The sequence below is a fragment of the Komagataella phaffii genome, chromosome 2 (assembly GCF_000027005.1).
Source record: "Komagataella phaffii GS115 chromosome 2, complete sequence".
In the NCBI taxonomy this organism is placed as follows: domain Eukaryota; kingdom Fungi; phylum Ascomycota; class Pichiomycetes; order Pichiales; family Pichiaceae; genus Komagataella; species Komagataella phaffii.
Window position 1 is genome coordinate 1,431,531 of NC_012964.1, and position 27,959 is coordinate 1,459,489.

Genomic DNA, 27,959 nt, shown 5'->3' on the forward strand with positions numbered 1-27,959 from the left:
TAGCCAATGGGATAATGGAGAAAAAAAAGGTGCTACGCAGCTAAAAGAAACAGTTAGAAAATTGTTTGAAAATTAAAATTTAAACTGGTTCTTCTTGTTACAAGTATCTACACTTCGGCAATGAAACAAATGTCTTCTTCGAGAACTGAAGATAGGTTTAAAGAAGTAATTAGAGCCAATGAGCTGATGAAAATAAAATGACCTGCAAAATGAAAGCATAAATATCACAAGAGATCTGCACCGTGGTCACGATCGTCAATAAGACTCACTGCCGCTCGAGGACAGAGTTCTTTCTCCAACTCCAGTATGCTCCATCATCTGTCCCTGTATCAATGGAAGCCTCTCTCTTGCCAAATGGTTGGTTCTTCTCGTTGTTCCTCCATCTGAACGCTTCTGCTTCTGCTTCTGCTTCTGCGTCTGCTTCTCTCTTGCCAAATGGTTGGTTCTTCTCGTTGTTCCTCCATCTGAACGCTTCTGCTTCTGCTTCGGCTTCGGCTTCTCGCTTGCCAAATGGTTGGTTCTTCTCGTTGTTCCTCCATCTGAACGCTTCTGCTTCTGCTTCCTGCTTCGGCTTCTGCTTCGGCTTCTCGCTTGCCAAATGGTTGGTTCTTCTCGTTGTTCCTCCATCTGAACGCTTCTGCTTCTGCCTCTGCTTCTGCTTCTCTCTTGCCAAATAGGCGGTTCTTCCTGATGTTTGTCCAACTTTGTGCCAGTCTTTCTGACAAATCAATAGCCTCAATCTGTGCTATCTTGTTACCTATAAGCTCGGTAGCTAATCCGATGTCATCTAGAAAAAACAAGTTTACTCCCTTTCTTAACTTCAATGACATGATTACGGCCTCATCAAGAATTTGGTTTTCAACAAAATGTTTGCCAAAATCTTCTTCTTTGATTGTAGACATGCCAACGCCGACACCATCATTAGTATCAGTGAGTGATGAATCAGGTTGGTTAGCAAAAATGCTTTCCACTGGCGCACTGGCCGCAGTTGATGTGATAGCTAAAGTTACTGAAATGATGTTCAAAATGAGTGATTTCATTGCTTATCGAACCGTCGAAATTCCTGGATCTAAGTTGAAGGAAGACAGAATTGAAGAGAATTTATAGAAGAAGCGTAACTTGTTTGAAACCCTTGTCAGCTACTATTCAAATCCCATTTCCGTATTCGATGAGGTGATAGGGACAGATGCAAGATATACACACCCAATAGTTTGTTTCATTGAAAAGAAATATCCTTTGAAGCCTCAAATTGGTAAATCTTTAATGCATACGAAATCTAAGGGTACATACAGTGAATTGCCCGATTTGGGTTTCAATGGAAATCTTGACGAAAACCTTGAGGGGGTTGAGGAAACATATAAAATTTGTCTGCCTGACTTGACAGTAATCGATCGGTGCAATATTAGCATTACATGTTTTTGTGTACATGGTTGTCTTGAACTTAGGAAATTTGGTTCACTCTGGTCTTCATCAGTGCAACTCTTTTTCTTTCTAAACTGGCAAGGGTCGAGTCTTGAACACACATTTCTTTTCAATGATATCAATGAGGTGGACCTGTTTTCCACTTTCATGCACACTATTGGTGAATTTCAAAAGGCCCAACGGAGGGTTAAGCTTTTCAACTGTCCCATTTAATCTTTGAGTATTATTAACTAAAAGGGTTACTTGGTCAGAGCCCTCGGAGAATTGTAACTCTCCGATCTTGATCGCCATCCTATCGGCTTGTCCCTTTTCTTGCTGAGACAGTTCGTCTGGTAAAACTCCGCTCAAATTGTCTTCAATAATCGTCTTGGAGTCTGTTCTTTCCTCATTCAATTTACTTGTCACTTCGGTTGGAAGATTCAGAACCCCTTGAATTTCTACGACTACAAGACCATGTGGTGTCGCAATAACTGAGTCTTGCGGGTATTCAGAGTTCGATAAAATTTTATGCAGTTGAGAGCAATCAATTTTTACGGATGGCATGAAGACAAAGTAAGAAAGTAAGTATTCCACTTGGTCCAAAGTAAAGAGTATTGAATGCGCGTTTGGTATATATGTATGTATACATTTAAGTGCTCTCAGATTTCCGCCACCTCTCCTTTCAATTTTTGCCTGTTAACTCCTCCTATTGAATTAAACCATTCATTCAAAAGCTGTGTCTAGCTCCTCTTGAATTATCAATTATATGGCCTGGTTACCCTTTTTGCATGGGTCTTCGGATAGGTTCAGTGCCGATAAGTTTGAAAGGGAGTTAAAAGCCATATCTACGAAAATCCTTAAAAACGAAAGAAAGTCTATACGCTACAAAAGACAATTTAAGCAATGGAGAGCTTCCCTCTTGTTCTATATCAGCATTTTGTACACAATTTTGATTGCTTATGAACTGATCTTTATTTCACGTGGTCGGCAAATGTATATCCACTTAGTGGTAATCCCTATTGGAATGTTATTGTGCGATATGCTCTACAAGAAACTTTTCAATATCATGATGAGACGTATAGAAACAAACCTTGTGGACCTCCGAACTCAACATAAAGAAAAGATTGAAAATTTAAAGGACCTGTCAAACTTCAACGAAACTTCTTCTTTGTTGAAACGATTCACTGATGGGGAAGATCTAGAAGCGCTGGAGAGAGAACAGGCAGAAGCAGCAAGGAAACAACAAGAATATTTTAAATTGCTTGAAACACCACCTCCAGTCTTAAGTGGCGTGCCAAATTCGTCTTCTCGTCCGAGTTCTCTATTTGAACCTATTATGAAGCTGCTCCTTGGAGAGGACGAGATGTCTCCTAACAATCGATATGCCCTGATATGCACTCTTTGCTATCAAAATAATGGCCTTGCACCTCCAGGTGAGGTTCCAGGGGAAGTGAAATACATTTGCATCAACTGTGGGTATCTCAATGTACCAGAGAAAGATCAGTTACCAGGCGTGGATGGTACGGAGAACGACACCATAAACCAGCGGATGTCTGATCATGTTCAATTAGATAGTAACAAGACTGGAGATGAAGGAGCTAAAGAAAAAAATAAGGAAACATAGTATATTATATCCTAAACAATCATCATTTAAGAAGATAAAGACATAATAGCGTTGACCATATCGCCATTGTGAGTCTTCAATGCCTTAATAGCCTTGTTTCTGCTAACTCCTGTTTGTTCAACAACGATGTCAATATCGGCACTATCTACTCCAGTGGCATCAACCTCCTCGTCATCGTCATCGTCCTCCTTATTTGGGGCATTGGCTGAGGCTTCCAAGTCGGCAGTGATAGATGCGGGGTCCTTAGAAGGTGTTCCTTCGGCATCAACAGACTGGCCAGCAGATTGGGCAGCCTGCTGAGCAGCTTGCTGAGCAGCTGCAGTCTCAGCATATCGCTTGTTCAAATCTTCAACTTCTGCCTCACCGAAGACAACGTAGGACCCAGCTGGGGTCCTGTAGACTTCAGGGGCACTAATAGCCAAAATGTAGTTACCCTTTTTACGGAAAGTGACTCTGGAAATTCCCTTAACCTTTTTCAAGTCCAATTTGAGGATAGCGGCTCTAGCCTTCTTTTCATTCTTAGAGATGATACGAACTTGAGCACCTTCTGGGATTTCTTGTTGGGAAACCTCGGCTTGTTCGTTGGTCTCTTGGTTCTCAGTTATTTCTTCAATCTTTGGTTCTTCGACAGACATTTTTCAAGTATTGCTTAACAATTACTTAGTTTTGGAAAGAAAGTAAAATCTGTAAAGGTTTTCGTCCACTTTTTTTCACCGAAGCCAAATGAAAAAGAAATAAGAACTGCCATTACCCGCCTCCGATCGAGTTGATGAAGCAATATAATATGGTGTATGGATGTTTTGTATTTCCTAATCTGTTTCAAGTTTACCTTACGTAAACAGTTCAGCCTTAGTTTATCCAGGCTCGTCCATCTTGAAAGGACGGATAAAATACCCGGCTTACTATCTACACTCTTTAGTTATTGCAGGCACATCGTAGCTTTTCAAGTTTACAGATCCTAAATCTTGACTTCTCAAGCATGAGTTTCGATACAGTCGTTTCAGGTAAACATGGTGGACTGACAGAGAAGTTGAGATTGATTGCCTATAAATACGGAATTCCCGGAGTACCCCCTCCAGAATCGGTGTCGAATGAGTTACGAGCTCAGTCTAGGAAAATCTATATTAATACCCCGTTGCCTTCTGATATGTATGATGAAAAGGGCCATCTCAAATCACATTATGCCAGAAATAAAATAAGAACCACCAAGTACACCCCCACCACTTTTCTTCCTAAGAACTTATTTTTCCAGTTCACCAATATTGCAAATTCATACTTTCTACTAATCGTCATATTAGGGGCTTTTCAGATTTTTGGAGTCCCCAATCCCGTTCTTTCGGCAGTGCCTTTGATAGTAATAGTAGTAATTACTGGGGTCAAGGACGCTTTTGAAGATTATAGGAGATCTGTTTCGGACCGCCAGCTCAACGATTCCAGAATTCATCTTTTAACTGGTATGGAGAATCACAATGTTAATAAAGATTCAGTAACGCCTTGGAGACGTTTCAAGAAACTTTGCACCAGAGCTACACGCCTGACAGGTAGACTTATGGCTAATATTTTCAGAAGAAACAAATCTGCAGCCAGTGATAGTGTTGAAAATAAAAGGAAAGATAAAGAATCCATTCGAAGTCTTGAATCTATTACAACAATTCCCACAAACCGCAATTCACTTTCGAAGATTCCCACCAAGGAAAGAATCACTCTGTCATCTATGAGAAAATCATTTGATAACCGCAGTAGGCGTACCGCAGAAGTTGTCCAGGGTACTTGTTCCAACCCTACCGTCGAGCCAACTTTCAAACCAAAATTCAGGACTGATTTTTGGAAGAGCGTTGAAGTGGGAAATTTTGTGAGGGTTAGGAACAATGAAGAAGTGCCCGCTGATATAGTTATAATAGCAACTTCTGATGCGGAGGGTACCTGTTTTGTGGAGACAAAGAATCTGGACGGTGAAACAAATTTGAAGAATAGAACTGCTCTACATTGTGGTGAGGGAATTAGACATGCGCATGATCTGGAACGAGCCCAAATGATGATCGAGGTTGAACCCCCAAACGTTCATCTTTATTCTTTCAAGGGTGCTTGTTACTTCTCTACATATGACTTGCAAACTGGGGAAAAACTAGAAGATAGATCAGAACCCATTACCAATGAAAATGTCCTTCTGAGAGGATGTGCTTTGAGAAACACCAAATGGGTTATTGGAGTTGTGGTTTACACCGGTCCCGAAACTAAGGTAATGCTCAATTCAGGTATCACCCCAACAAAGAAATCTAGGATTTCCAAGGAACTCAACTTGTCGGTTATTGTTAACTTTGTTGTTTTGTTTGTGCTTTGTTTTGTATCTGCGGTTGTCAATGGAGTCTTCTATAATGAGAGTGATACTTCAAGGATTTATTTTGACTTTGAGCCTTATGTTGATTCCGCCGCAGGGAACGGTGTTGTAACTTTCTTTGTTGCTTTGATAATTTACCAAACTCTGGTTCCAATTTCTCTCTACATTTCCATTGAAATTATCAAAACTGTTCAGGCTTATTTTATTTACGCAGATGTTAAAATGTATTATCCAAAGTTGGACTATCCATGTGTGCCAAAGTCGTGGAATATATCTGATGACTTGGGTCAGATTGAATATATCTTCAGTGATAAAACTGGAACTCTAACCCAGAATGTAATGCAGTTCAAGAAGTGTACAGTTGCTGGCAAGTCATATGGGTTGGCGTATACGGAGGCGCAACAGGGTATGGACAAGAGGAAAGGTGTTAATATTGTGGATGAAGTTGATAAGTGGAGAACCAAGATTTCACGTGATAAACAAGAAATGTTAGACTTGCTTAAAGATTGGACAAGTAACGAACTGGATGAAAATGATTTAACATTCATCTCAAGTGACTTTGTCAAAGACCTGAAAACTCAAAAAGCTTCAAAAGACTTCAGCTATAATGAAAGGTTGATGACTGCCCTTGCTCTTTGCCACACAGTAGTCACAGAAGACGATGCAGATAAACCTGGTAGACCTATTTTCAATGCCGAATCTCCTGATGAGGCTGCACTTGTTAGTGCAGCACGAGATATAGGTATTGTATTTCAAGAAAGGACTAGAAAGGGTGTTCTTGTTTCAAAGTTTGGTAATGCGCCTTCTGAGTTTCGATTGCTAGAAATCATTCCGTTTAATTCTACTAGAAAGAGAATGACCACTATCATGGAAATACCCCCTGCATACTCTCCGAGCAGAGAAACAGAGATCATGTTGTATACTAAAGGTGCAGATAATGTTATTTATCCCCGCTTAAGAAAAGATCAGGACGAAAATATTGTTAATCAGACTGCACTTCATCTTGAACAGTTTGCGGAAGAAGGATTGAGAACATTATGCGTCGCCGAAAAGAAATTAGAATCCGAATACTTCAAAGAATGGCAGCAGCGCTATAATGCAGCGTGTTCCTCCGTCTCCGACAATAGAGAAGCTCTTATTGATCAGTTGAGCGAAGAGATCGAATGCAACTTAACTCTATTAGGAGGCACCGCTATTGAGGACAGATTGCAAGACGGTGTTCCAGATTCAATTGCAATTTTAGCTCAAGCAGGCATAAAACTTTGGGTTTTAACTGGTGATAAAGTGGAGACTGCCATAAATATTGGCTTTTCCTGCAACCTATTGACCAATGAAATGAAATTACTTGTTCTCCAGCCACAGGAAAAGGACAATCAGGATTCAGATACATTGTGCAAGTACTTTGATGGTTTAATCAGCAGATACTTGTCTGAAGAGTTTAACATGAATGGCTCAGAGGAGGAGCTCAAAGAAGCAAAGAAAGTTCACACACCAGCAGTTGATAACTATGCTATCATTGTAGATGGAGCAGCACTTGCAGTTATTTTCAATGAGTCAACGGGAAGTTTAATTCGAAAGTTTTTACTGCTGTGTAAACAGTCCAAATCAGTGCTTTGTTGTCGAGTATCGCCAGCTCAAAAAGCCCAGATAGTCAAGATGGTGAAGAATCTTCTTGGTGTCATGACTCTTGCCATTGGTGATGGTGCCAACGATGTTGCGATGATACAGGCAGCCAATGTAGGTGTCGGAATTGCAGGTGAAGAGGGAAGGCAAGCTGCAATGTCATCAGATTATGCTTTTGGCCAATTTAGGTTTCTTACTAGGTTACTGCTGGTTCATGGCAGATGGTCTTATAAAAGGCTTGCTGAGATGATTCCATGCTTCTTTTACAAAAATGTTACGTTCACGTTCACCCTTTTTTGGTATGGTATCTACAACAACTTTGATGGTTCTTATCTGTTTGAGTATACTTACTTAATGTTTTACAACTTGGCCTTTACTTCACTCCCGGTAATCTTTTTAGCTATACTGGATCAGGATGTTTCAGAAACGGTATCCCTGTTGGTACCACAGTTGTACAGGACTGGAATTTTACGTCTCGAATGGTCACAATACAAGTTTTTCTACTACATGTTAGATGGTCTTTACCAGTCTGTTATTTCATTTTTTTTTCCATACCTTGTTTATCATACTGGTTCGTTCGCTAGTGCAAATGCTAGACAAATAGATCACCGGTTTTGGATAGGTTTATTTTGTGCTCATATTTCAGTTGTTTCCTGCAATATTTATGTGTTTCTTCAACAGTATCGATGGGACTACCTATCTACCATTATTGTGTTATTATCAATCTTAGTAATATTCTTTTGGACCGGAGTATGGTCAGCGGGCACAATCTCCGGAGAGTTTTATAAGGCTGCTCCCCAAGTTTTTGGAAGTACTTCCTTCTGGGCATGTTTTTTTGTTGGTGTGCTTGTCTGTGTGCTTCCTAGGTTCTGCTATGACAATGTGAAAAGAGTAATGAAGCCGAGAGATATTGATATCATCAGAGAAAGAGTTAAATTGGGTGATTATCGCCTTTTTCCTGAGAGGTATGACCCCACAGACTTCAATGATGTTGAAGTGCATAGAAAGATGCTGAGTGACAATCACTCATCCCTTGCAAGTGATTCACTGGATCAAGCAAATAGTGCTGAACTTGCCGATTTAGAGAAAAACGATATTGAAGCAAACTTAAAGAATGAAATACCCAAGGAGTCAAAGGGGATTCAACGAGCACTCCGTTCAATTGGACACTCGATTCGGCATCCTACATTGACCCCTCCTAGTAGACTTGACATTTTGAGAAAGAAAAGCTTAGAGAATGGATCTATAACTTCACTCGAAAGAATTCGTACAAGTCACGAGCTGCCAGGTTTAACCAGGGCGGAAACACTAATGAGTACTTATTCTTATCTCTCTGAAAATAGAAGGTAGTTATCACTCCAGCAATTGATAGAATTTTGTGCAGTTAATATAAACCAGTGCGCTGAGACGAGAATAATTTCGTCTTTTATAGTGAGTGAACTAGAAAAACCGAAAAAAAGCTCCTCATCAGGGGCTCGAACCCTGGACATTTCGGTTCCTTGTTAGACTTAAAAGCCGAACGCTCTACCAACTGAGCTAATAAGGACGAGCTCGTATCCAGCTCCATAAATACCAATATACATACCGATTTGTGCCATTTTTCTTAGACTAAACTGTCATAAATGACGTACGTATCTTACTCACAATTAACCCATCGCAAGGTCTAATTTGAAGTGTAGATTTTACATTTGATTCGTGTCCTTCCCACTAGTATCTCCTCAATTGAACTAGAAGCTCATATCAAGTCGCAATCATTAGACATTCGACGACAATCCTAAATAATACAGCGGGACGTTCAGTGAGTTTTATTCAAAAATACCGTAATGATGTCTCATTTAGACGTTGTCTGGAATGAGCTTCTAGATAAGCACTTTTTACCCAAGTAGTATACTCCGTTTTTGATATTCAGATACAAGCTCTAAACAAATACATATTGCAATGAATGGTCTCTCTTAACGGTTAATCATAGCCTTCCAAGGCATCTAGCTTCATTGTGTGAAGTGGTGGGCGAAAGATGCCCTACTCAGGTATTATGAACGCTTTGTTATTTTTGCCAAATAGCATAGCATGTTCCGCTATCCGCTCTACCTTCTCGTTTAGGCTTAATTGTATAAAAGTTGCGAGCCTTTTTTCAACAGCAGCTAAATTGTTGAAAGTGATCACATGTGAAGTCTTTAAACTGTAGTCCTTTGAACTAAAGTCCGAATAAACTCCCAGCAGAAACTTGAGAATCCTTGGGGTCATTGGAATGTGTACCTTGAATTGAGCTTGGCACACTTTCACTATTGGGAGGAGATACATTACTTTGAGAATAGTTGTTTTGAACATTTTCAAAATCAAAGTTAAAATCAAAATCCAACATTGGTAAACCTAATGAGGCATCAACTCCAAAATCTTGCATCATCAAGGAGTCTAAACCATCTGGAGTCGTTATTCTTTTGAACTGTTGATCGGTGGAACTGGGGCCAGGCATTTGCTGTCCTGAAAGGACCTGTGTGCCCGGCTGTTGCGAAAACAAGGAATGGTTGGGATTATTATTGTATATCTGTCGTTGTTGGGTCTGCAATAGAATTGGAACTTTGATAGGTAAATCTTCCTCCTTCATTGAAGTGACTGTGCCAGGAGGGCTATGGGAGGTGAATATATCGTTAATGGCTCCAGGGGTATCATTTTCGGGTATCATTTGTTCATTATTCTCACTCTTAATAATATTGGGATGATGCATTTGGTTGGGTTGCGGGTAAAGTGAAGATTGAACAGACGGAGTTCTAGAATCTGATACTTCAATGTTGTGTGATTTTCGTTCATCACCACTAATATCTTGTCTCAGTGGCGAACTTTTACGCTTAGAGCTAGACCTTTTCATCTCTGAATTTGAGCCGTTAACGCTTGAAACTTTTCCTGGCAGTGCCATGATCTGCTCCATAGCATTATCAACAGCTTCCATACAGGGTACTGAGAGGCATCCCAGCATTCCAATGCTTGTCTCTATTTTCAGCTCGTTGATGACGCTGGCTAGTAAAATTTTGGATTCCTGAAACAATGCTCCTCCCCTTGCATACTCTAACGATCCTTTGGCAGATAAAAACGCTAACCTGACCTTTTCCCTTGACAAGTTTACAGGTAAGGGTAAGAAATAAAAATTTCTTTCTTTAGTTGCCAATGTGTTTGCAATTGCAAGTATAGAAGTGGTGGACTGTTGAATATTGATATAAGAAGCAGAACTTCGTGACTGCGAAGATTCATTAGCCATGAGTGGCAGATAGATCAATATTTTTGCATGGTAGTATAGAAATAGTATCGTAAGTTGATTGTCAGACAATCTTTCATATTCGACACCACCAGGGGACTTGTCCAAGTCTACGTTGATATGGGGCGACAGCTCACGTCTCCATAGATCTAGGGCATGTTCATGCAACAGGCAAGTCTCTTCAGTGATGTTGGTGGATTTAGAGACAACGCTTGGGTTATTGATGGAGCTTCTCTGGAATATCGAGTCCAAAATATTGCCTAGAACTTTTGAGTATCTCATTACCGCTAGAGCACAGTCTGAAACTTTACCCGCAAGCGACAGTTTGATGTTGTTGATAATGACAGTATTAGTAGTGTTTTCGATGGAGCCCTTCACATTGGCATTATTTGATTCATTACTGAAGGGTAACGCGCATTCAATTTCATAATCCTTCAACAATCTGGGGACACCTAGTATTAGCGCACTAAATGTGTCCAAAATGTATATACACCAAAACAAAATCCTTCTTTCTCCTTGTTGCATCTGAGAAACTTTAGATCCATTTGTCCCTAAAACAGCAGAAGGACAACGGTGAAGTCGCAGCTGCTGTCCCATAGTAATGATTTTCCCCCTTAGCTCATAGCTGGTTGTCAAATCTCCGATTGCAAGACAGTACAATAGTTGAAGCGACAGGCTTTCAAGAGTTGGTAGCGAGCAATCATCTGATATGTTCGATTTGATAAATTCATGAATAAGATGATCGTAATACTGAAGTATCTCCACATTGCTCTGACTTGAAGCATCTGGCCGGTGGGGATGAGGCGTTGAATCTTTCTTGTAACTAGAAGAAGGTACAGCTTCTCTATTATTGTTTCTCTCTTGGGACAGCATAACCATTGTTGTAATCAAAAGTAATATTTCTCCGAACTTCTCGTTGCCAAACATTGAATTATCAGTGAACATAGTCTCTCTACTCTTGTTGAATTTGATATAAGAGCTCATAAAGATGTGCCTGTTTATTATTGGAATAAAATTATTCCAAGTGTTGAAAAAAGTGGTAATGAATAGGTCTAAGTTGACTTGGTTCGGAAGATTCAGGGATTGGAAGAATTGTTGACTCTGCTGTGATGTGAGTTTGTTGAAATTAACATTCTTAAGGGTAATATTAGCAAATACCTCATCGTTTCCATAATTATACTTATCCTTCAGCAATGCAATAGACTTTGCAGTTAGTATCGGAGCTTTACTTTGAAACCCATGGACGTTGCAAATCTTTGCAAGTAAACTGGCAATAAAAAGCGTCTCCTCCGTAGTTCTAGGGATAGACATTGCAACCAAATTAGCTAGATTAACAAATGTTTGCGTTCGCATCTTGTTTTGAATGGAGATGGCCGCTGCCGCACCCGGTGCATTGGACTGTTCAAACGATAAAGGATCATTGAAATTTCCACTAGAATATCGTTGAGAAAGACGAACCATTTCTGGACCGGAAGTTCCAGTTTGATGATATTTTGCATTGTACGAAGCAGCTGAGTAAAGAGAATCGTCCTCATCACTTAAATCAGTAGTATCAATATCTACAGATCCAGCTATCGAAACTGGGCGAGCGGAAACAGAATTGGCACAGTTACAAGGTTCTCCGTCCGCATGGTGATGAATATTGCCAGAATGAGAAACCTCTTGCTCCTTGTTTAATAGAGTAAGGTTCTCATTTGTTAGAGTAGACTCTTGGTCAATTCTGTTCTTGATTTCAACTTGCTCATTCTTTAAATCGATAAGTTTATGCAGCTTTTTGTTTTCAAACTCTAGCTCCCTTATCCTTTCTTCTAACGTCTCGGTATACCCTCTTGGAAAAGCCCTCCTGGATAATTTATCACTAATTTTACATTCAAAACCAACAGCGGCACATTGGGAACATTGTGGTCGTTTTCCATCACATCTTGTCTTTTTGGAGCGACATCTGTCACAGGCCTGGGCGACTCGTTCTATGGACGACCCCGGTGCTCGTATAGTCTTGGCTTTGCTTTTTTGATGTTTCCTTTGAGGAGAGGTTACTTGTTCCTCCGGCATCATTTTAAGGAGATGAATCGAGACACTAATCAAATTAAAATAAAATAAAATAAAGGAAGGGAACGTCGGGTGGTAGATTGAAGAAAAGCTTACACAGTTGAAAGGTTACAAAATCTGGAGTAACAGCAAAATCGAGGGTGAGATAGTTAGTACGAAGCCAGCTCGCGGGAGAGCTAGTGAGAAACTTTTAGTCAGAGAGTAGAATGCTACAGGCATCTCATCACAAGTCCACGTAGAAGAGTCATATGGAACTAGAATGGTTGTTGTTGATATCACTACTAATAGATTGCGATACAGAACTTGTCACAAATAGGATATCAATGAGCGGCAAAATGACTACCTAAATATAGCGTCTCTTGTACAGATGATTCATAAACCTGCGAATCGTCATACTCAGCAGCAGTTGCAACTGTAACAGCCTGGCTGTTTTCCGTCCATTATCGCTAATTGGGTGGTCGACTTTATCACTCAATTAGTTAGGACCAGTCAGCGGATCTATTTTCTGAGCTAGTCCATATTTACGGACTTTGTATTCGGATGGTGTCTCTAGAGATTATCAACAACTAAATTAACTACCGAACTATTTATTAACTAGGAGATTGGAAAATTCCTTGATGTCAATAACACCATCATTGTTAGTATCAGCTTCTCTAAGCATCTCGTCAACCTCCTCCTCTGTCAACTTCTCACCGATGGAAGTCAGAACATGTTTCAGTTCACCCTTGTCGATTTTTCCATCGCCATCCTTGTCAAATACTCGGAAAGCCTCGAAGATTTCGGCTTGACTATCAGAGTCTCTCATTTTCCTAGCCATCATTGTTAAAAACTCGGGGAAATCTATGCTTCCATCGGTATTGCTATCAATCTCTCGGATTAAATCGTTCAATTCACTCTCTGTTGGAGTTTGACCCAAAGAGCGCATCACAATTCCTAGCTCTTTGGAAGTAATCTTGCCATCTTGATCTTGATCAAAAAGGGAAAATGCTTCTTTGAATTCAGAAATTTGGGCTTCGGACAATTTATCGGACTAAGAGTTGTTAGTAGACAATTGGCTAGAAACAATTTATCAATACTTACCATTATGGCAGTAATTACACGGTACAAAGTGAGGAGCAGGTTATTTTGAGATTCAAGAGAAAGTATCTCTTTAGGTTAGGACACGACGAGCATGTTGTCATGAATTTTGTCTCTATAAGATCTCTATTTGCATGTCTCAGTTGAAGGAAGGCTTATTTAAGTTATTCGATTTGCCAACATGGTGCTGGTTATTGGTATTCGTCTACGCCACAATTCCGCTGACATTTTACTACTTTTTGCCAATGTTAGGTAGTTGTCTTAGAAAGAGATCGTGCATTGCAGACAAAGCCGTGATCCTGGTTATGGGAGACTTAGGCCATTCTCCTAGGATGAATAACCACGCGTTGTCTTTCAGTAGGATTGATTATCAAGTTGAATTGTGTGGATATATTGATTCCAAACTAGCTTTTGATATTATGCACAGCGACAATATTTCAATTAACCAGATTCAAGCCTTAAGGAATACTGTAGGTTTACCATACTTTCTTTTTGCCATGTGGAAAATTGTTTATCAACTTCTCCAGCTACTAAAGTTACTGATGAGGGTTATGCAAGATTCTCGGTATATTTTAGTACAAAACCCGCCTGGGATACCTTCAATATTAGTGATTGTTATTCTCAAAAAAGTATTGTTTCCACATTGCAAGTTGATTATAGACTGGCATAACCTGAATTACACGATTCTAAATTTGAAGTATCAAAATTTACACCATCCATTTGTCAGATTCTTGAGATTCTACGAATTCCAGATGTCAAAATATAGTGACTTGAACTTAACAGTAAGTGAATCAATGAATAAATTTCTTCAGACAGAGTTCGGAATCTCTTCAGCAAAATTGGTTACACTCTATGATAGGGCTCCTACACAATTCAAGCCTATTTTAGATCCATTTCAAAAGGAATCAGTCATGAAAGCTCATCCACGTTTGTTCCAACACAGTATTTTCTTCAGTAAGATTTTAGTCACAAGTACGTCTTTCACTCAAGACGAAGATCTCCCATCATTTTTGAAAGCTTTGAAGTTTATTGATTGCTCTTTGAAGTGCAAAATTCTGGTGATCGTCACAGGAAAAGGGCCTCTAAAAAATAATTTTGAGGAGCAGTGTAATGCTCTCACTTTCTCCAATATTTTGGTCAAAACTTGCTGGTTATCTCCTGAAGATTACCCCAAGATCCTAGCGATTTCTGATCTTGGAGTATCATTGCATGTATCGTCAAGCGGAATTGATCTTCCAATGAAGGTAGTCGACCTCTTTGGATGTGGGGTGCCTGTGGCTTCTTTGAAGTTTGATGCAATTACCGAGCTCATTAAGGAAGATGTCAACGGTGTTTTGTGCGACGATGCTTTCAGCCTAGGAACTACGATACAACGTCTTTTCGAAAATGCCGCAGAACTACAAGCGTTGAAACAAGGTGCTCTAGAAGAAAGTTTAAAGGAGTGGAACGTGGAATGGAATAAAAAACTAGGTAGTTTGTTGACTTAGCGGAGATATGGTACTTCTGAACGATGACAATGTTGATCACCATTGTCCACTATTGGGATACAGAATGAACTCTTTTCATCTTGAACGCATGAGTGGAAATATATCATAAGGCGTCCTAGTAAGGAAACTCTGTGATTCGATCTCGACCATCAGAATTATTGGGCATATCTTATGTATTATTTGTATATATAGCTGTATATCTGCTATTGTTCTCCGTTTGGCTCTTACGGAACGTGCCAAAAAGTATCTATACCAATCCATTAGCAATATGCAACCAATTACCTTGATACACCGGTCGAATGAACAGGAACTGTAGGAATGCTTAGAACTCGTTTATTATTCAAGGGTAATACCAAGCAACCAGGCACGAGTAAAGACCAAAGATAGTCAAGTCAGAACTCTTGATCGTTACTGAGTTAGTACTCAGTAAATTGATATCACGAACCATAAAGGCCGACATTAGACTATACCAAGAGAGAATCATCACCTAAAAGTCCAAAGCATCTCTAGCCCAAGTCGGCAAAATGAAAGATGCTTCGTGTATTTTTTTGTTGTAGTAACGCAAGTGCTCTTTCTCAAATGTGTCGGAAAAGGATCTCAAAGGGAACTTCAAACTAGCGTTAGGATCTTTGCTACACACCATAAACCCAATCTGACCCGATGGATATGTTGGAATGGTACAGTAAGCGTATTCAACAACAGGAAAAACCTCTAAACAAGCTTTCTTAAGGTTCTTGATGATCTCCATATGAAGCCAAATATTCTCACCTTGAGTAGTGATAACTCCCTTCTCAGTCAGTGCGTCATTTAACAATTTGAAATACGGTTTTTCAAACAATGAAGCTGCTGGTCCTTCTGGATCAGAGGAGTCAGTAATAATGACGTCAAAAGTGTTTTTGTACTCGTCCAAAAATTTGAACCCGTCGCCAATATGAAGTGTGACTTTGGGATGCTTATATGATTTAGCCATTTCTGGAAGGTAGATTTTGGATAGACGGGGAACTGCCTCGTCAATATCACAGAGAACAGCCTTCTCGACACATTCATGCTTGATCACTTCTCTAAGAACACCGCCGTCTCCACCGCCAATCACTAATACCTTTCTGGGGTTGGGATGACTGTTCAAAGCCAAATGAGCAATCATTTCCTGATAAGAAAACTCATCTCTTTCAGTGACTTGAATAGCCCCATCTAGTACCAGAACGTTACCATAGTCAGTTGACTGGAAAATAAGAACATCCTGGTATAAAGACTGTTCAACGTGTAAAATTTTTTCCACTTTAAGAGACATGGCTTGGCCCGGCCACATTGTGTCCGAAATTTCCATAAACCAACCATCTTTTATCAGGGGATGAGTTAATTCTGACATTGTTTGAGTAACTAGAAAGTTTATGTTCTCACTTTAATGAATTTTTTTTTTCAAATGAACACCCACCATGCAGAATTAACTGTTCGAGGGTTCAATTGGTACCATAGTTTAGAGTGGTTCATTAGAGTAGAACATTGAAGGCTGAATCTAATTTACGTATAACCTTTGAATAAAGAGTTTGATATTCTTAACTACTGGACCCCGAATTGTCTGGAGAGTTGGATGCCTGCTGCAATGCTTTGAACTCTGGCATCGAGCTTGTATCCCTCAAAGGAGAGCCTCTCTAAGTTCTGCGATATTTCTTCCAGTGGAACAGTGAATGTTTCAATGAACTCGTTAGCCTCCAGTTCGGGAACAGGGTTCTGATTCCTTTCGTCTTTCATATCGACAGAAACAAATACTAGATACATATTTGTATTGGTGAATCCTGGATCGTTGAACATTAGTGGACTTTTGTAGGTCACCTTGCCTATATACCCTGTTTCTTCCTTCAATTCACGCAAGGCGCATGTCTCAACAGATTCATCAGGATCCAGCAAGCCAGCAGGTATTTCAATGCAGACTGCTTGCAGCGGAGGTCGAAACTGCTTTTGCAATATGATAAGCGGACCTTTAGGAGATTCAATAATTGCGATGATACCGACACCATCGACGTCACTTTCTGCGGCACGACTCTTTCTGGACGCCATTTCCCAATCTCTTTCCTTTCCCGTTGGATCTAAGTACCTGATTCTTTGCATTCTTACCCATTTGGCCCTTGAGTTGCTCAATTCCTGAAAAGCAATCACTTTGGCGTCTTCAAGGTTTGTCATTCTGGAAGTATGAGAAAAGTATGTAAGGCAAGGGCGAGAAAATGCTACTAAGGGCCGTTCAAGCTTTGTAAGATAGGTTTTAAGCATGACTAAGACGCGGAAGTATTCGAATATTCGAGTAGGAGATTAAAAGATTCGGATTAGAGAGGTGGACCAAGGAGGTGAGAGTGAGGTACTTAATTGTCTGACTAGGACAGACAAGAAATGGGTATTTCCGTGCACATGATGATCCAAACACCATGTGGGATTTGACATCTGCTGTAATCTCTATCTTCATTACAACAGCTTTCCTCTGAAAAAATCATGACAAACTCAGACGTACAGCATCTGAAGCAACAAATTCAAGATGTTCTGGTCGAATCTGGAAAATATGATGAACTTTCAAATTTTCTGAGGTCAAAATTATACCAGGTGGGTTGGACTGACGAAATTAATAGATTGACCCAATCGATTGTAACCAACGAGGCAAAGCCAACTTTCAGCAATGTAATTGAAAGAATAGAACCTAAAGCGATGGATATTGTTCCAGAACATATTAAGACCGAGATACTAGCCAAAATTGAAGAATTCCTTAAAGATGTCGTACCTAAGTAATACAAATCTACCAGGAGTATTACTTTTTTGTTACATAGTCACTTAAAAGTACATATTACACAATATAGAGAGTGAAGGCCCGCTTGAGAAAGGAATAATGTTAGGCACGAGAGTTGCTGATTGACGGTGTTTCGTTTTCAGGAACCAAATTTTGCACCTTATTTTCTTTGCCGATTTCAGTAGAACTTGATACCGGGCCAGTTGTTGATTTGGTTTCCAGTTGAGCTTCTTCCGGGTTTTGCTTTCCATATTGGGATCCACTTTCGAATTGTTGCTTGTGCTCGTTTTGGTCTTGGTCTTGGTCTAGGTCTTGGTCTTGGTCGCGGTTCCGATCTTTATGATTAGGCATATTCTCGGACTGATTCCCACTGTCTCCTTCATCAATAGCATCTACGTCAACAACTGAATTTTTCTTTTCATCAGCATTTGGCGATGATTCCTTTTCGTCGTCTAACTTATTGACCTCTGGCTTCTTTTGCTCATGAATGCTGCGGCTCATATCAAGGGTTTCTTCAGTTTCACTCTTGTCGTTCCCATTACCATTCTTATTGTCTTCGCTACCGGATTGTCTTCTCTCTTCCTGGTTAGTTGTTTCTTCATTGTTATCGTCTTCATCATCGTAATCTTCATCTTCCTTCACATTTCTCAGCGGAGCTTCCACTACTTCGGCAACGCCAGATACTTTTGCAGACTTCTCTTGAGAAACTTCTTCCTTGAATTCTTCCTCTTCCTTCTCCATTGGCTTCAAAACACTATTCTTTGACGAATAGGGACTGATATTTCCTTGAATATCAGAAGTTGCCGAAGCAGCAATGTCTGGAGTATCGGACTGTTGAATTTCGTCCGGGTTTTCCGATATAGTCTTGACATTGACGTCTTCTGTGATGTCGGTTTTCTTCTCCTTTCTGCCGGGGATCTCATCTTCATCTGTAAGTCGCTTACTGGGGATCGAGGGACTAGATACTTGGTCTTGCACAGCTTCGGCCGATCGATTTGGAATTGCATAGGGCAGGGGTGGAAGATTATTGTTAGGAGGTTCCGTTGTCTGTTGTTGCTGCTGCTGTTGTTGCGGTTGTTGTTGAATTGGGGGAGGAAATGTGTTACTTGGAAACGAAGGTGGCCTCAAAGAGTTTCCGTTCTGTCCTACAAGTTGTTGACTGGACTCTGAAGCGGTCGGAATCATACCTTGAGGTAGTCTTGGTTGGTGCTGCGTTGGTGGAGGTAACGGCACTCCTTGATTAGCACCACCTTCCTTCTGATACTTGATAAGTTGGTTTAACCTCTCTTGAATGTGAGGATTATTAGGGTCCAATGTTGCAGCCTGTTTGTACGCGTCTAAAGCATCACTTATTTGGTTGTTGCAAGTCTCGTACAGTGTACCTAGATCATACCATACTTCTGAGATGTATGGATTGAGCCTTATTGCTCGCGTGTACGCATCCAAAGCATCTCTATATTGTGAAATTTGATAGTAGAGAACTCCAATAGAACACCAGAATGTTGGATTCCGAGCATCTCTATTTACAGCCTGTTGATACGCATCATAAGCACTAGTGTAATCACCACGAGACATATGTACCCTACCCAATTGGTACCAGGTTTGGGCATCAGAGTTATCAAGCTCCAAAGCTTGAGCTAAAAGCCGCAAAGCAGCATCAAGATCAGCAAATGAAGCCTCCTGTTGAGCATAAAGACATCCCAGTTGTTGCAGAACCTTAGCATGACGTGGATTAGCCTGTAGAACACGCTCGTAGGCATCGCGAGCTCCATTGAAATCATGCTGTTGTTCTAATACAGCACCAATTTGAAACCATACGTCTGGTTGAGTCAACGGAGAAGGGGGAACCGGTAGAATGTACCGAAAACACTCTAGTGCTTGCTGGAGTTTTCCCTGATGCTTATAAATGATGCCCAAGCGGAAATAAATCTCTGATGCTTTTTCGAAGTTAGGATCCATTTGAAGAACACGTGTGAAAGATTCTTCAGCATACTCCAATGAGCCATATCGATCATAAAGAATACCAATTCCATGCCACAACTTCGGAGCATTAGTGTTCTGCAGTCTCCGCAACGCTTCTTGATAAGCCGTGTAAGCACCAGGAAGGTCATCCAACATTAGATAGCAGTGGCCCAATAATCCCCAAGTCTCACCGTTATCAGGTTGAATGTGCAAAGCACGTTGAAACAGTTCAGCTGCTTTTCCAAACATGTCTCTAGAACGATATAGATTGGCAAGCATAGTCAGTGCCTTAGGGTCATTTGGTGCAAACTTCAAAACATTGTTGTATGCTTGGAACGACTTGTCTGCATCGTCTAAAGTCTCAGCGTACGAGCCAATGGCCAACCAAGCCTCCGCATTGTTTTTATCAAATACTTCCTGGATGGATTGGGCCTGCTGTTGACGTTGGGTTAGCTGTTGTTTTTCTTCCATGGGGACTACTTGTTGTTGTGGAGGCGGAGGAGCAGATTGTTGCTGTTGTTGTTGCTGATGACCCAGTTGTGGCTTCTGTTGGGTTACATTCATATCCTGAAACTATGTAACCACTGCAATAAAAAAACTTCCGCTTCCCCAACTAATGTTCGTGTGTATCGACAGAAGTGAAAGTGTTCCTTTTGTCAATTTTCCAGTATTCACAGTTGGAAACCCGCAAGTGTTTTGGTCGTAGATACACGACCTCTTCTACGAGGGCTCCAACGCACATAAAAAGAAACTGCGCTCTTTTATCCCTAACAGTAATACTGAACAATATAGAACAATACACAGCTGCGCAACCCGCAGATTTAAATTATAGGTATAGAGATATTGGTTGCTGCTCTTAGACAACAGGCTGATTTTTCGCGACTTGTCTTGTTCTTGAGGGCGTCCAACCGCGAAAACAACTTGACGCAACCGATCCGGTGGCACGCGTTAAGCTTCATAGTGTAAAAATAAAGTAAGATGATGATCATGGAACGACGTGTGTTCAAAGAGAACGATGCATCATTGAAAAACAATGAGCCATTCGCCTAGGAAGACAAAGGGCATTATTTCTTGTCTATTTCCAATGTCTGGGTCGCTTTATGGTCTTGTGCTCGATGTGGTTGGTCTTGCGACTTTGTTTCTTCTATATAATTGAACTTCCATGTGTCCATCACAAAGCCTCAGCTGTTCTTGATTACTTGAAAAGAGCGAAGGATTTGCTCGGTGCGAAACACTTTCCAAGCTTTAATTTTGACTGTTGATTCGTCGATGTTATCAGTCAATGGTTTCACATCATCTAAGATCCCTCGTATGATGCTAAACTGTAATTTCTTATATACATTGTTTTCTTTAAATTCAACGGTCGTCAGCATGTGATCCAGATCATCCATAGAAGGTGAAAAAGATAAACGGAACTCATCATCTCTACGATTATTGACTATAATTGGTTTCTCCGAGACAAACTCTACCAGCTTGACATCATCAACATTTAGTTCACTTTTAACGTTAGTCCTGGTTTCTTCTTCTGATTCACAAGATGATAAGACATTTCGAATAAAACTGGAAATGACACACCAGGTTCTCAAGTCGTCAACAATGCTTTGGATTTGTTCAACACGGTGAGATAATTTATGAAGTTTCACAAAGCGACATGGTGACATCATACTAATTTCAAGCTTCTGGTCACCTTTCTCATTCAATCGATATTTTCTTTTATGATGAAATTTATTGAAGTGGTCAAAAAGCGCATCTAGGCGGTTGTTTTTGACATCAGGTTCAGCTTCATCAATATCGTCAATATTCCACTTGTACAACAGATCGTAAGGAACCCAAACAGTAGGTAAAAGCTCTGCTACAAGCGTAACAGAAAATTTCACAATGTCATTGTCATTCTTTCCGGAATCCACCAGCCATCGTCCTTCTTCAAACCACTTTTCTTTGTAGACTATTCGGGTATCAATATTCTTAATGCAATATTCGTTGTCCACTTCTTTGATTTTAAAATGAAGCAAGAAGTTGTCGTTATGAATCTCATCGTTGGGCACTCTTTGCTTTAGTTGTTGGGTAACAAATCGGTGATCTTCCCAGAACTTCAAAAATACGCCACATCTTCCGCCAACATTTAGTTCCACTTTTCCAATACCACCAAGCCCTTCTCTAACAAAACACGAAATGTCATTTCTGTCTGATAAAAATGGGCTTTTGTAATCGAGCTCGTCTAGGTGTGAAACTTGGTACTCGTAGACTCTGTGTAGATTGAAAGATAAAATATGCATATAATTAAACAAGTCATACTTTCGTTCATGACTTAACTCATCGTTACCGGAGCCAGTTTCTCTATTCAGTTGATCGTTGAGACTGACGCTGTTGGACAATTTGTCAAGCAGGGATAAAAGCCTCAAATTCCTATTAAAATCATCCAGAGTCGATTCGTTGAGGTTCTGGAGTAGCAACTTCTCAATGTTGGGTTCACAAGCCTTATCTATAAAGTTGAGTTTTCCCTTGTCCTTTCCAGAGATAAGTTTAGTGACTATAGCTAAAGACAGAGACACATCCGACACCTTCTGTTCCTGAAAATCGATATCAATTAAAATGATTTTACCAGCAATGGTTAGTCTTTCAATTGTACTCAACTCTTTTTCGTTCATTCCTAAAGGTCCAGGGGATTGAATGGCCGAAGCCTTATTGACAGGATCGATTATATCAGTAAATGTTTCGAAACCGTACAAATTAGAGAGCCTCTTGATTCCTTTAATACCTACAGCACCAGGACGCTTTAGTAAAATTTGAGATACTTCATCCAATGAAAGGGCCAACTCAGGATCTACTGGCGGCATAACGTAAGTTTGGGTTGCCTCTCGTTTTATTGTTATCAATCTATCCAAAGTTAAAGTAGAGAGCTCCAGTTAAGAAAATCATAGGTTCGAGGCTGGAAAATGCCAGATGTCGGGTTATAAGTACTTAAAGAATCAAAGAATCCTCTGATTTTGCTCTATTTACAAACTCTTTATGCAACTCATAACTTCACGCCAATGTGAATGGCTGCTACTCCAAATGTGAGATCCTCATAGCCTTTTCCTGGAACATAAAAGCCTGCTTTGCGCACCATTCCTGCAAATTCTTCCTGTTTAGGAAATTTGCGGATGCTCTCAACTAAATATTGATAGGAATCTCTATCATTGGCAACTAGTTGTCCCATTAGAGGTAGTAAAGAAAATGAGTATGTCTGGTAAACTGTATCCACGAGACTGTTGTCTACATGTGAAAACTCCAAACAGGCAAACACTCCCCCAGGCTTCAACACTCGATACGCGGTGTTCAAACCGGCTTGGATATCGGTGAAATTGCGGATACCAAATGCAATGGTGTATACGTCTTTGGAATTATCTTCAATTTTATCCAAAGTCTCACCATTCTGTTCAAGGAACTGAATTCGGGGTGAGCGACCATATGAAGTTTGTACTACACACCTTCTTTCACCTTCCATTAGCATATCCGGGTTGATATCAGCCACTGTCATGGTACTTTGGATGTCTTGAAACTTGTGCTTCGCATGATCCAACAAACCAAAAGCGATATCGCCAGTACCCCCAGCGACATCTAGAAATGCAAGAGGACGATCGGTACCTGGCCTCATTCCTGCATCTAGCTTGTTGATAAAATGAGTTTTCCATAGTCTATGAACACCCATGGACATGATATCGTTCATCAAATCATAATTGGAGGCAACGCTGGAGAAAACGCCTTTAACTAGGTTTTCTTTTTCCCTGGTGGAAACGGTTTGATATCCAAAATGTGTAGTTTCAGATGAATCCTTCACCATTCCAGAATATAGTCTCAAACCCCGATTAAGAAGGAGTGATCCTTTTATAGTAGTTCTAGTAAGTCCATTGAGAATCATAGTTAATTCAGCAATATATTTTTATCAACAAGTTTGATACGAAGGATTTCCTACATAATTCGAGATCCACGCAACCGAAAGTCTGTGAGTGCTCACCACTGAAAATCACACCAGTGTACAGATGATACAATTCTTGACAATATACAGTGAAAAGCTTCAGGAGTAACTGCATACTTTTATAAGATTAGAGAGAGATTGCAATGATTAATGTTCAGGAAATATAATTTGAAAGGACACCTTTTTTTAGGATTAGGTAACACATTTATACCGATATTAGTCTATTTAAGGGTTAAAAGCCAAAAAGTCGCACGTTGTTACAAATTTACTGAAAGATCGATACCACCACATCTCCGCTTATCTTTAATGACCTGAATAATTATTCTATTACTGGCCAAGGGTGTGACGAACTCAACTAGGAAGTGCCCGATTTTTTCCACGACATGTTCAATGTTGGCGTCTTTTTTGTGTCGAAGGAATGAGAGTCAAAGGGTAGCAAAGGCTCACGCTAGTTTAGTTACTCTTTCTCGCAATATCCCTGACCACTTCCAGCTCAGTGTTACCATTGCCTGGCTTATTGTTTTATGAAACTTGCATTAATCCTGGCGTTTCTCTTTTTGAATAGAATCTCATGCTTATTCATCCCAAACCAGACGATTTTAACCGGAGAATCTATACAAGATGAACAGTCGCTAATTCAAAATACTACCTTTTTGTTAGCCAGTGACAATATTTCTTGGAGCTTTCTACAACTAGTTGGGTCTCACGACTTGATACTACCAATAGAAGAAGTAGACACGTTGCTACTACCATCTTTAGGAAAGATAACTCTTGCAAGGGAGGCCCTAGAACATACCATGATTATCGACTTAACGATTCGCTTGCAATTAACTAGCTGCATTCGAACCATAATGCTTACTATATTCCTGCAAGAACCAGTGCTCACCAATTCTTCACTAAGTACGTCAGATACTAGACAACTGATTTATCAGCAACAGACAATTAAAATTGATGACATGATAGTATTCTTTTTACCAACTCGAATGCAAAAAATTCATAGGCAAAATTCACACAACAATGAAATTAGTATTTCTATACTACTTAAACAACGTAGACGTTCAAGAACTCAGCCTTTCTTTGAAGGACAGAAAGCCGTGAGAAAGTCCGATTTTGGGGCACCATTACCAGTAGATTCATTCAAGGCTCCTCCTTCAGTGGTAAAAGATTTATTTGAAGATATAAGAGTGAAACCGAAGAACGATGAAACCAATGAATTTCATGAAAAGTTAGCTTGCAGACTGGATGATTTCTTTAATCAGCTTAAAGGCGTTGAATTCATAATATTGTTATACTTTGATGACAATGAGCACGACACCTCAAAGTGCCCTGTTCCCAAGCATTATGACCATGTAATTCATCAAAATATTTCTTCTCATTCATTGCTTGAGAACTCAAAATATGACCGAGTATCTTCAACAGATTTCCGATTAATTAACGCAAAAGCTTATTGGATAAACACAGAAAAGACAATCAAGCGACGTGAATTAAGTGAGGTTCGAATTGAGGGAGTAGCAGCCTCTAATGCAACCTTTGTTCCTACTACAATCGCAAATTCTGCTGAAATCCGTGACTGCGTGAAGTTAACGTGGCACAATGTCTTACATCATAGCATTTTTGGTAGACCCACAAACTTCTGTCACAGCTGATGTTTGTTCATACGAGACAGGGACAATTCGGCATAGATTCGATCGTATATTCAAGTTGGGCCTACCTTCAGGCATGTAAGATTTACTTCTCAATTTTCAATTTTCTCGATTCATTTTTCCATATACATTATATCGTTGGATTCAAAAAACGAAACTGAGAGTAGTGAATATATTGGTCACTCCTACAATATATGGTACAAAATGAATTCTCAATCCCCCGAAGCTAGTTCCATCTAACGTCTTGTTTTCGATCAGAATCGTAGCCATGATATGAAGTATCTTGGTAAAAGACATTATTTGGTCTTGTAAGACTGCCCATAGAACCTTCCATAGCACTAGTCATTTGATGAGGTTCTGTATTGCTGGAGAATGAGTTCCGGTTACTATTCTGAGCTAAGTTATCGTAAGATGCGTTTTTGTTACGTCTGTGGTATTTTTCGGATGTACTAGATTCGTCATCCACCATATTCAGCTGGTTGTAAATACCAGAGTCCCTATGACCACTCATTGCAGCGACACCCAGTGCTTGCAATTCTGTATCGTTGTTATTTAAACCTGAGGGCCCACCGTCTGTGGTTCTTGGGATAAAGGAAACACGGTCGTCTTTCATTGGCTGATAGCGAGTGTCTGGATTCTTACGGACCAAAGCTAATGCACACGTCACTATGGTCATAATCAGAAGAATAAGAGCACATACAGCATTAACAACAAAATACACTATGGCTGCAACGGAGGACACAACATCTGGTTGGTTGAAGATTTTGGAAAAAAACAAAAAGAAAATTGAGTTCAAAACTCCTACCACGGAAATGAATATGTTCAGCGCGTTGGTTCTCTTATCCATATAAGGTCTTAACCAGCATAGGCCAATAAAGTACAGTGTTTCTAGGGCAAAAACAAGTGCTGCCTGGACTTTTCCATGCGCCTGTAATATGGCGATAAAAAACGACCTCAAAAATGTGTATACTAACAGCACAAGGACCCAATAATATTTGTCCGCCCTGAATTGCACATAGAGGAACCCAAATTTATTGAGAATTTTTGCATCTCCGAACAAAAGGTATGCTGGATTCTTATAGTTTCGAATTGAACTTCTTCCTGTCAAAACAACCTTAACTGCGCTCTGCAGAAGGAGTACAAACAACCCGAGGAATAAAACAACGGCAACTACAACTGTTCCCACAGAATCAGTGACTGTCCATTGCCATAGACAAAGCAGTGATACTTGAGGGAATGAGAGAAGAGCTAGACGATACAACGAACCCTTAGTAATAGTGCTCCAGTTTGCACGATATTCGCCAAACTTGCCTTGATGCATTGCTCCAAAATAAATCAGTAGTTCAACAATCGCTTTGAACACGAATAGAAGGAAAGTAAGTATCACCACAAAGAATATAAGGAATATTATTCCCGTCATAAACAAGTCGGTAATTTCAATATTGGCTAAGTAGGCAACACGCTGAATTCCCCGCAGAACTAAAATTTTCGAGTTGAACGCACCAGATCTTTCATCAGTGGTATAAAGAGACGAGTCTTGAATCATATCATAATTACTTCTTTTGATGATATTATTAGCAGCAGCTAAATAACCGAAGGATCTCTTTACCATTTTTTGCACGCTGATAGAAATAACGTGCTTATTTTTGATAATTGCAGTAGACTCTCCGCCTGTGCTCTGAACGTACCAATTGGAAATACTCTGAACAACTCTTGAATAGATAATACCCATGGACCACTGAAAGTTTTGAGCCCAAGAAGCTGCGATTGGTGGAACGCGGTTTACTGCCATCATGGCCGTGATGGCAATACTTTGAAAGTAGATAAATAATGACAAAGAATTGGAAGCGATATGGGCTGCCGTATTGGAATGCCCAACAATGGAAATAACACCAGATGTAATTAGACCTAAGCCTGAAATTGCGGCAATAGGCCAGGCAGCATACTTGGTTTGGACAGTTTTTCCATTCGACAGCAGAGCCTCAACACAAGCAACCGGAGTGTCAGTTGAGTTCGAATAAGCAATAACGCGTACACGAGCATCAAGATCTGGAATCGTATATGCAATTCCAGGCACTTGCGACGTGATGGATGTGCTGAGTGTATAAGATGAATCCACATCTATATGTCCAGCTGCAAGGGGGCATATGGTAGGAAGATTAAGATCACAAATACTCAGATGCTCATTGACAATGGTTATCCCATATACTATAACCTCAATTTCAGCCTCAACGTATCCCGATATAGTAGAAATTGCAGTAATTTCAAAATCCACAATACCACTATCACGATTGTATTTAACATCGAAATAAGATGCTGTCAACCCAGAGTTCTCCATGCAAGTTAACAAGGAGGTGGACTGGATAAAACCACCAGCTAGTACAGAGGTAAAAAAGTAGATAAGCAATCCTACCAGCAAAATCATCTGGCTCAGCGGTTATGTTGGTTAGGGTCTAAGTTTTGACCAATTTGCTTGTATGTGCGTTAAAAATAGGACAGTTGGGGGACAATAGCGCGACTGGATTTGGTAGACAGGGCTTGGTTGAAGGTTGACAATTGACCAACCAAGCAATACCGGTAGTGGGCAAATGAAAAAAGACCACCATCCGCCATCCGACAGCACACTACCGTCATCCCCTCTTCCGTAAGACCAAAACATCATTCTCTCTTCCCCTCCTAGGTTGGTGATTCGCGACCCATTCCTCAACTCCAGAGTTGTTCATTTTACAATGGGGAAGTGGGATATGATTTCGTTCCTCAATTGACTTATTTGT

General features: G+C 40.2%; 16 protein-coding genes across 16 annotated transcripts; 5 read left to right on the forward strand and 11 right to left on the reverse strand.

Annotated features, from left to right (window-relative positions):
* Positions 1-329: 329 nt before the first annotated feature.
* Positions 330-1,040, reverse strand: PAS_chr2-1_0883 (uncharacterized protein; the record flags this gene model as incomplete). Its single annotated transcript, XM_002491640.1, has 1 exon — positions 330-1,040. The coding sequence occupies one exon, from the start codon at positions 1,038-1,040 to the stop codon at positions 330-332; it is 711 nt and encodes a 236-aa protein (XP_002491685.1).
* Positions 1,041-1,491: 451 nt separating this feature from the next.
* On the reverse strand, positions 1,492-1,965 carry PAS_chr2-1_0754 (Hypothetical protein; the record flags this gene model as incomplete). Its single annotated transcript, XM_002491641.1, has 1 exon — positions 1,492-1,965. The coding sequence occupies one exon, from the start codon at positions 1,963-1,965 to the stop codon at positions 1,492-1,494; it is 474 nt and encodes a 157-aa protein (XP_002491686.1).
* A 202-nt stretch (positions 1,966-2,167) lies between these two features.
* Positions 2,168-3,025, forward strand: PAS_chr2-1_0884 (uncharacterized protein; the record flags this gene model as incomplete). The annotated part of the gene is made up of 1 exon (XM_002491642.1): positions 2,168-3,025. One exon carries the CDS (start codon positions 2,168-2,170, stop codon positions 3,023-3,025), a length of 858 nt encoding a protein of 285 aa, XP_002491687.1.
* Positions 3,026-3,051: 26 nt separating this feature from the next.
* On the reverse strand, positions 3,052-3,660 carry PAS_chr2-1_0755 (Alpha subunit of the heteromeric nascent polypeptide-associated complex (NAC); the record flags this gene model as incomplete). Its single annotated transcript, XM_002491643.1, has 1 exon — positions 3,052-3,660. One exon carries the CDS (start codon positions 3,658-3,660, stop codon positions 3,052-3,054), a length of 609 nt encoding a protein of 202 aa, XP_002491688.1.
* A 344-nt stretch (positions 3,661-4,004) lies between these two features.
* PAS_chr2-1_0756 (Aminophospholipid translocase (flippase) that localizes primarily to the plasma membrane) lies at positions 4,005-8,336 on the forward strand (the record flags this gene model as incomplete). The annotated part of the gene is made up of 1 exon (XM_002491644.1): positions 4,005-8,336. The coding sequence occupies one exon, from the start codon at positions 4,005-4,007 to the stop codon at positions 8,334-8,336; it is 4,332 nt and encodes a 1,443-aa protein (XP_002491689.1).
* Positions 8,337-9,180: 844 nt separating this feature from the next.
* On the reverse strand, positions 9,181-12,291 carry PAS_chr2-1_0757 (Zinc cluster transcriptional activator; the record flags this gene model as incomplete). Its single annotated transcript, XM_002491645.1, has 1 exon — positions 9,181-12,291. One exon carries the CDS (start codon positions 12,289-12,291, stop codon positions 9,181-9,183), a length of 3,111 nt encoding a protein of 1,036 aa, XP_002491690.1.
* A 577-nt stretch (positions 12,292-12,868) lies between these two features.
* Positions 12,869-13,368, reverse strand: PAS_chr2-1_0758 (Calmodulin; the record flags this gene model as incomplete). The annotated part of the gene is made up of 2 exons (XM_002491646.1): positions 12,869-13,315; positions 13,366-13,368. 2 exons carry the CDS (start codon positions 13,366-13,368, stop codon positions 12,869-12,871), a joined length of 450 nt encoding a protein of 149 aa, XP_002491691.1.
* A 128-nt stretch (positions 13,369-13,496) lies between these two features.
* PAS_chr2-1_0759 (Mannosyltransferase, involved in asparagine-linked glycosylation in the endoplasmic reticulum (ER)) lies at positions 13,497-14,849 on the forward strand (the record flags this gene model as incomplete). Its single annotated transcript, XM_002491647.1, has 1 exon — positions 13,497-14,849. The coding sequence occupies one exon, from the start codon at positions 13,497-13,499 to the stop codon at positions 14,847-14,849; it is 1,353 nt and encodes a 450-aa protein (XP_002491692.1).
* Positions 14,850-15,336: 487 nt separating this feature from the next.
* Positions 15,337-16,218, reverse strand: PAS_chr2-1_0885 (uncharacterized protein; the record flags this gene model as incomplete). The annotated part of the gene is made up of 1 exon (XM_002491648.1): positions 15,337-16,218. One exon carries the CDS (start codon positions 16,216-16,218, stop codon positions 15,337-15,339), a length of 882 nt encoding a protein of 293 aa, XP_002491693.1.
* Positions 16,219-16,409: 191 nt separating this feature from the next.
* PAS_chr2-1_0760 (Spermidine synthase, involved in biosynthesis of spermidine and also in biosynthesis of pantothenic) lies at positions 16,410-17,117 on the reverse strand (the record flags this gene model as incomplete). The annotated part of the gene is made up of 1 exon (XM_002491649.1): positions 16,410-17,117. One exon carries the CDS (start codon positions 17,115-17,117, stop codon positions 16,410-16,412), a length of 708 nt encoding a protein of 235 aa, XP_002491694.1.
* A 216-nt stretch (positions 17,118-17,333) lies between these two features.
* PAS_chr2-1_0761 (Protein involved in mRNA export coupled transcription activation) lies at positions 17,334-17,624 on the forward strand (the record flags this gene model as incomplete). The annotated part of the gene is made up of 1 exon (XM_002491650.1): positions 17,334-17,624. One exon carries the CDS (start codon positions 17,334-17,336, stop codon positions 17,622-17,624), a length of 291 nt encoding a protein of 96 aa, XP_002491695.1.
* Positions 17,625-17,724: 100 nt separating this feature from the next.
* Positions 17,725-20,148, reverse strand: PAS_chr2-1_0762 (General transcriptional co-repressor, acts together with Tup1p; the record flags this gene model as incomplete). The annotated part of the gene is made up of 1 exon (XM_002491651.1): positions 17,725-20,148. One exon carries the CDS (start codon positions 20,146-20,148, stop codon positions 17,725-17,727), a length of 2,424 nt encoding a protein of 807 aa, XP_002491696.1.
* Positions 20,149-20,765: 617 nt separating this feature from the next.
* Positions 20,766-22,421, reverse strand: PAS_chr2-1_0886 (uncharacterized protein; the record flags this gene model as incomplete). The annotated part of the gene is made up of 1 exon (XM_002491652.1): positions 20,766-22,421. One exon carries the CDS (start codon positions 22,419-22,421, stop codon positions 20,766-20,768), a length of 1,656 nt encoding a protein of 551 aa, XP_002491697.1.
* A 179-nt stretch (positions 22,422-22,600) lies between these two features.
* On the reverse strand, positions 22,601-23,485 carry PAS_chr2-1_0763 (2-hexaprenyl-6-methoxy-1,4-benzoquinone methyltransferase; the record flags this gene model as incomplete). Its single annotated transcript, XM_002491653.1, has 1 exon — positions 22,601-23,485. The coding sequence occupies one exon, from the start codon at positions 23,483-23,485 to the stop codon at positions 22,601-22,603; it is 885 nt and encodes a 294-aa protein (XP_002491698.1).
* Positions 23,486-24,066: 581 nt separating this feature from the next.
* On the forward strand, positions 24,067-25,188 carry PAS_chr2-1_0764 (Hypothetical protein; the record flags this gene model as incomplete). Its single annotated transcript, XM_002491654.1, has 1 exon — positions 24,067-25,188. The coding sequence occupies one exon, from the start codon at positions 24,067-24,069 to the stop codon at positions 25,186-25,188; it is 1,122 nt and encodes a 373-aa protein (XP_002491699.1).
* Positions 25,189-25,411: 223 nt separating this feature from the next.
* On the reverse strand, positions 25,412-27,610 carry PAS_chr2-1_0765 (Putative FAD transporter; the record flags this gene model as incomplete). Its single annotated transcript, XM_002491655.1, has 1 exon — positions 25,412-27,610. The coding sequence occupies one exon, from the start codon at positions 27,608-27,610 to the stop codon at positions 25,412-25,414; it is 2,199 nt and encodes a 732-aa protein (XP_002491700.1).
* Between the last annotated feature and the right edge of the window lie 349 nt (positions 27,611-27,959).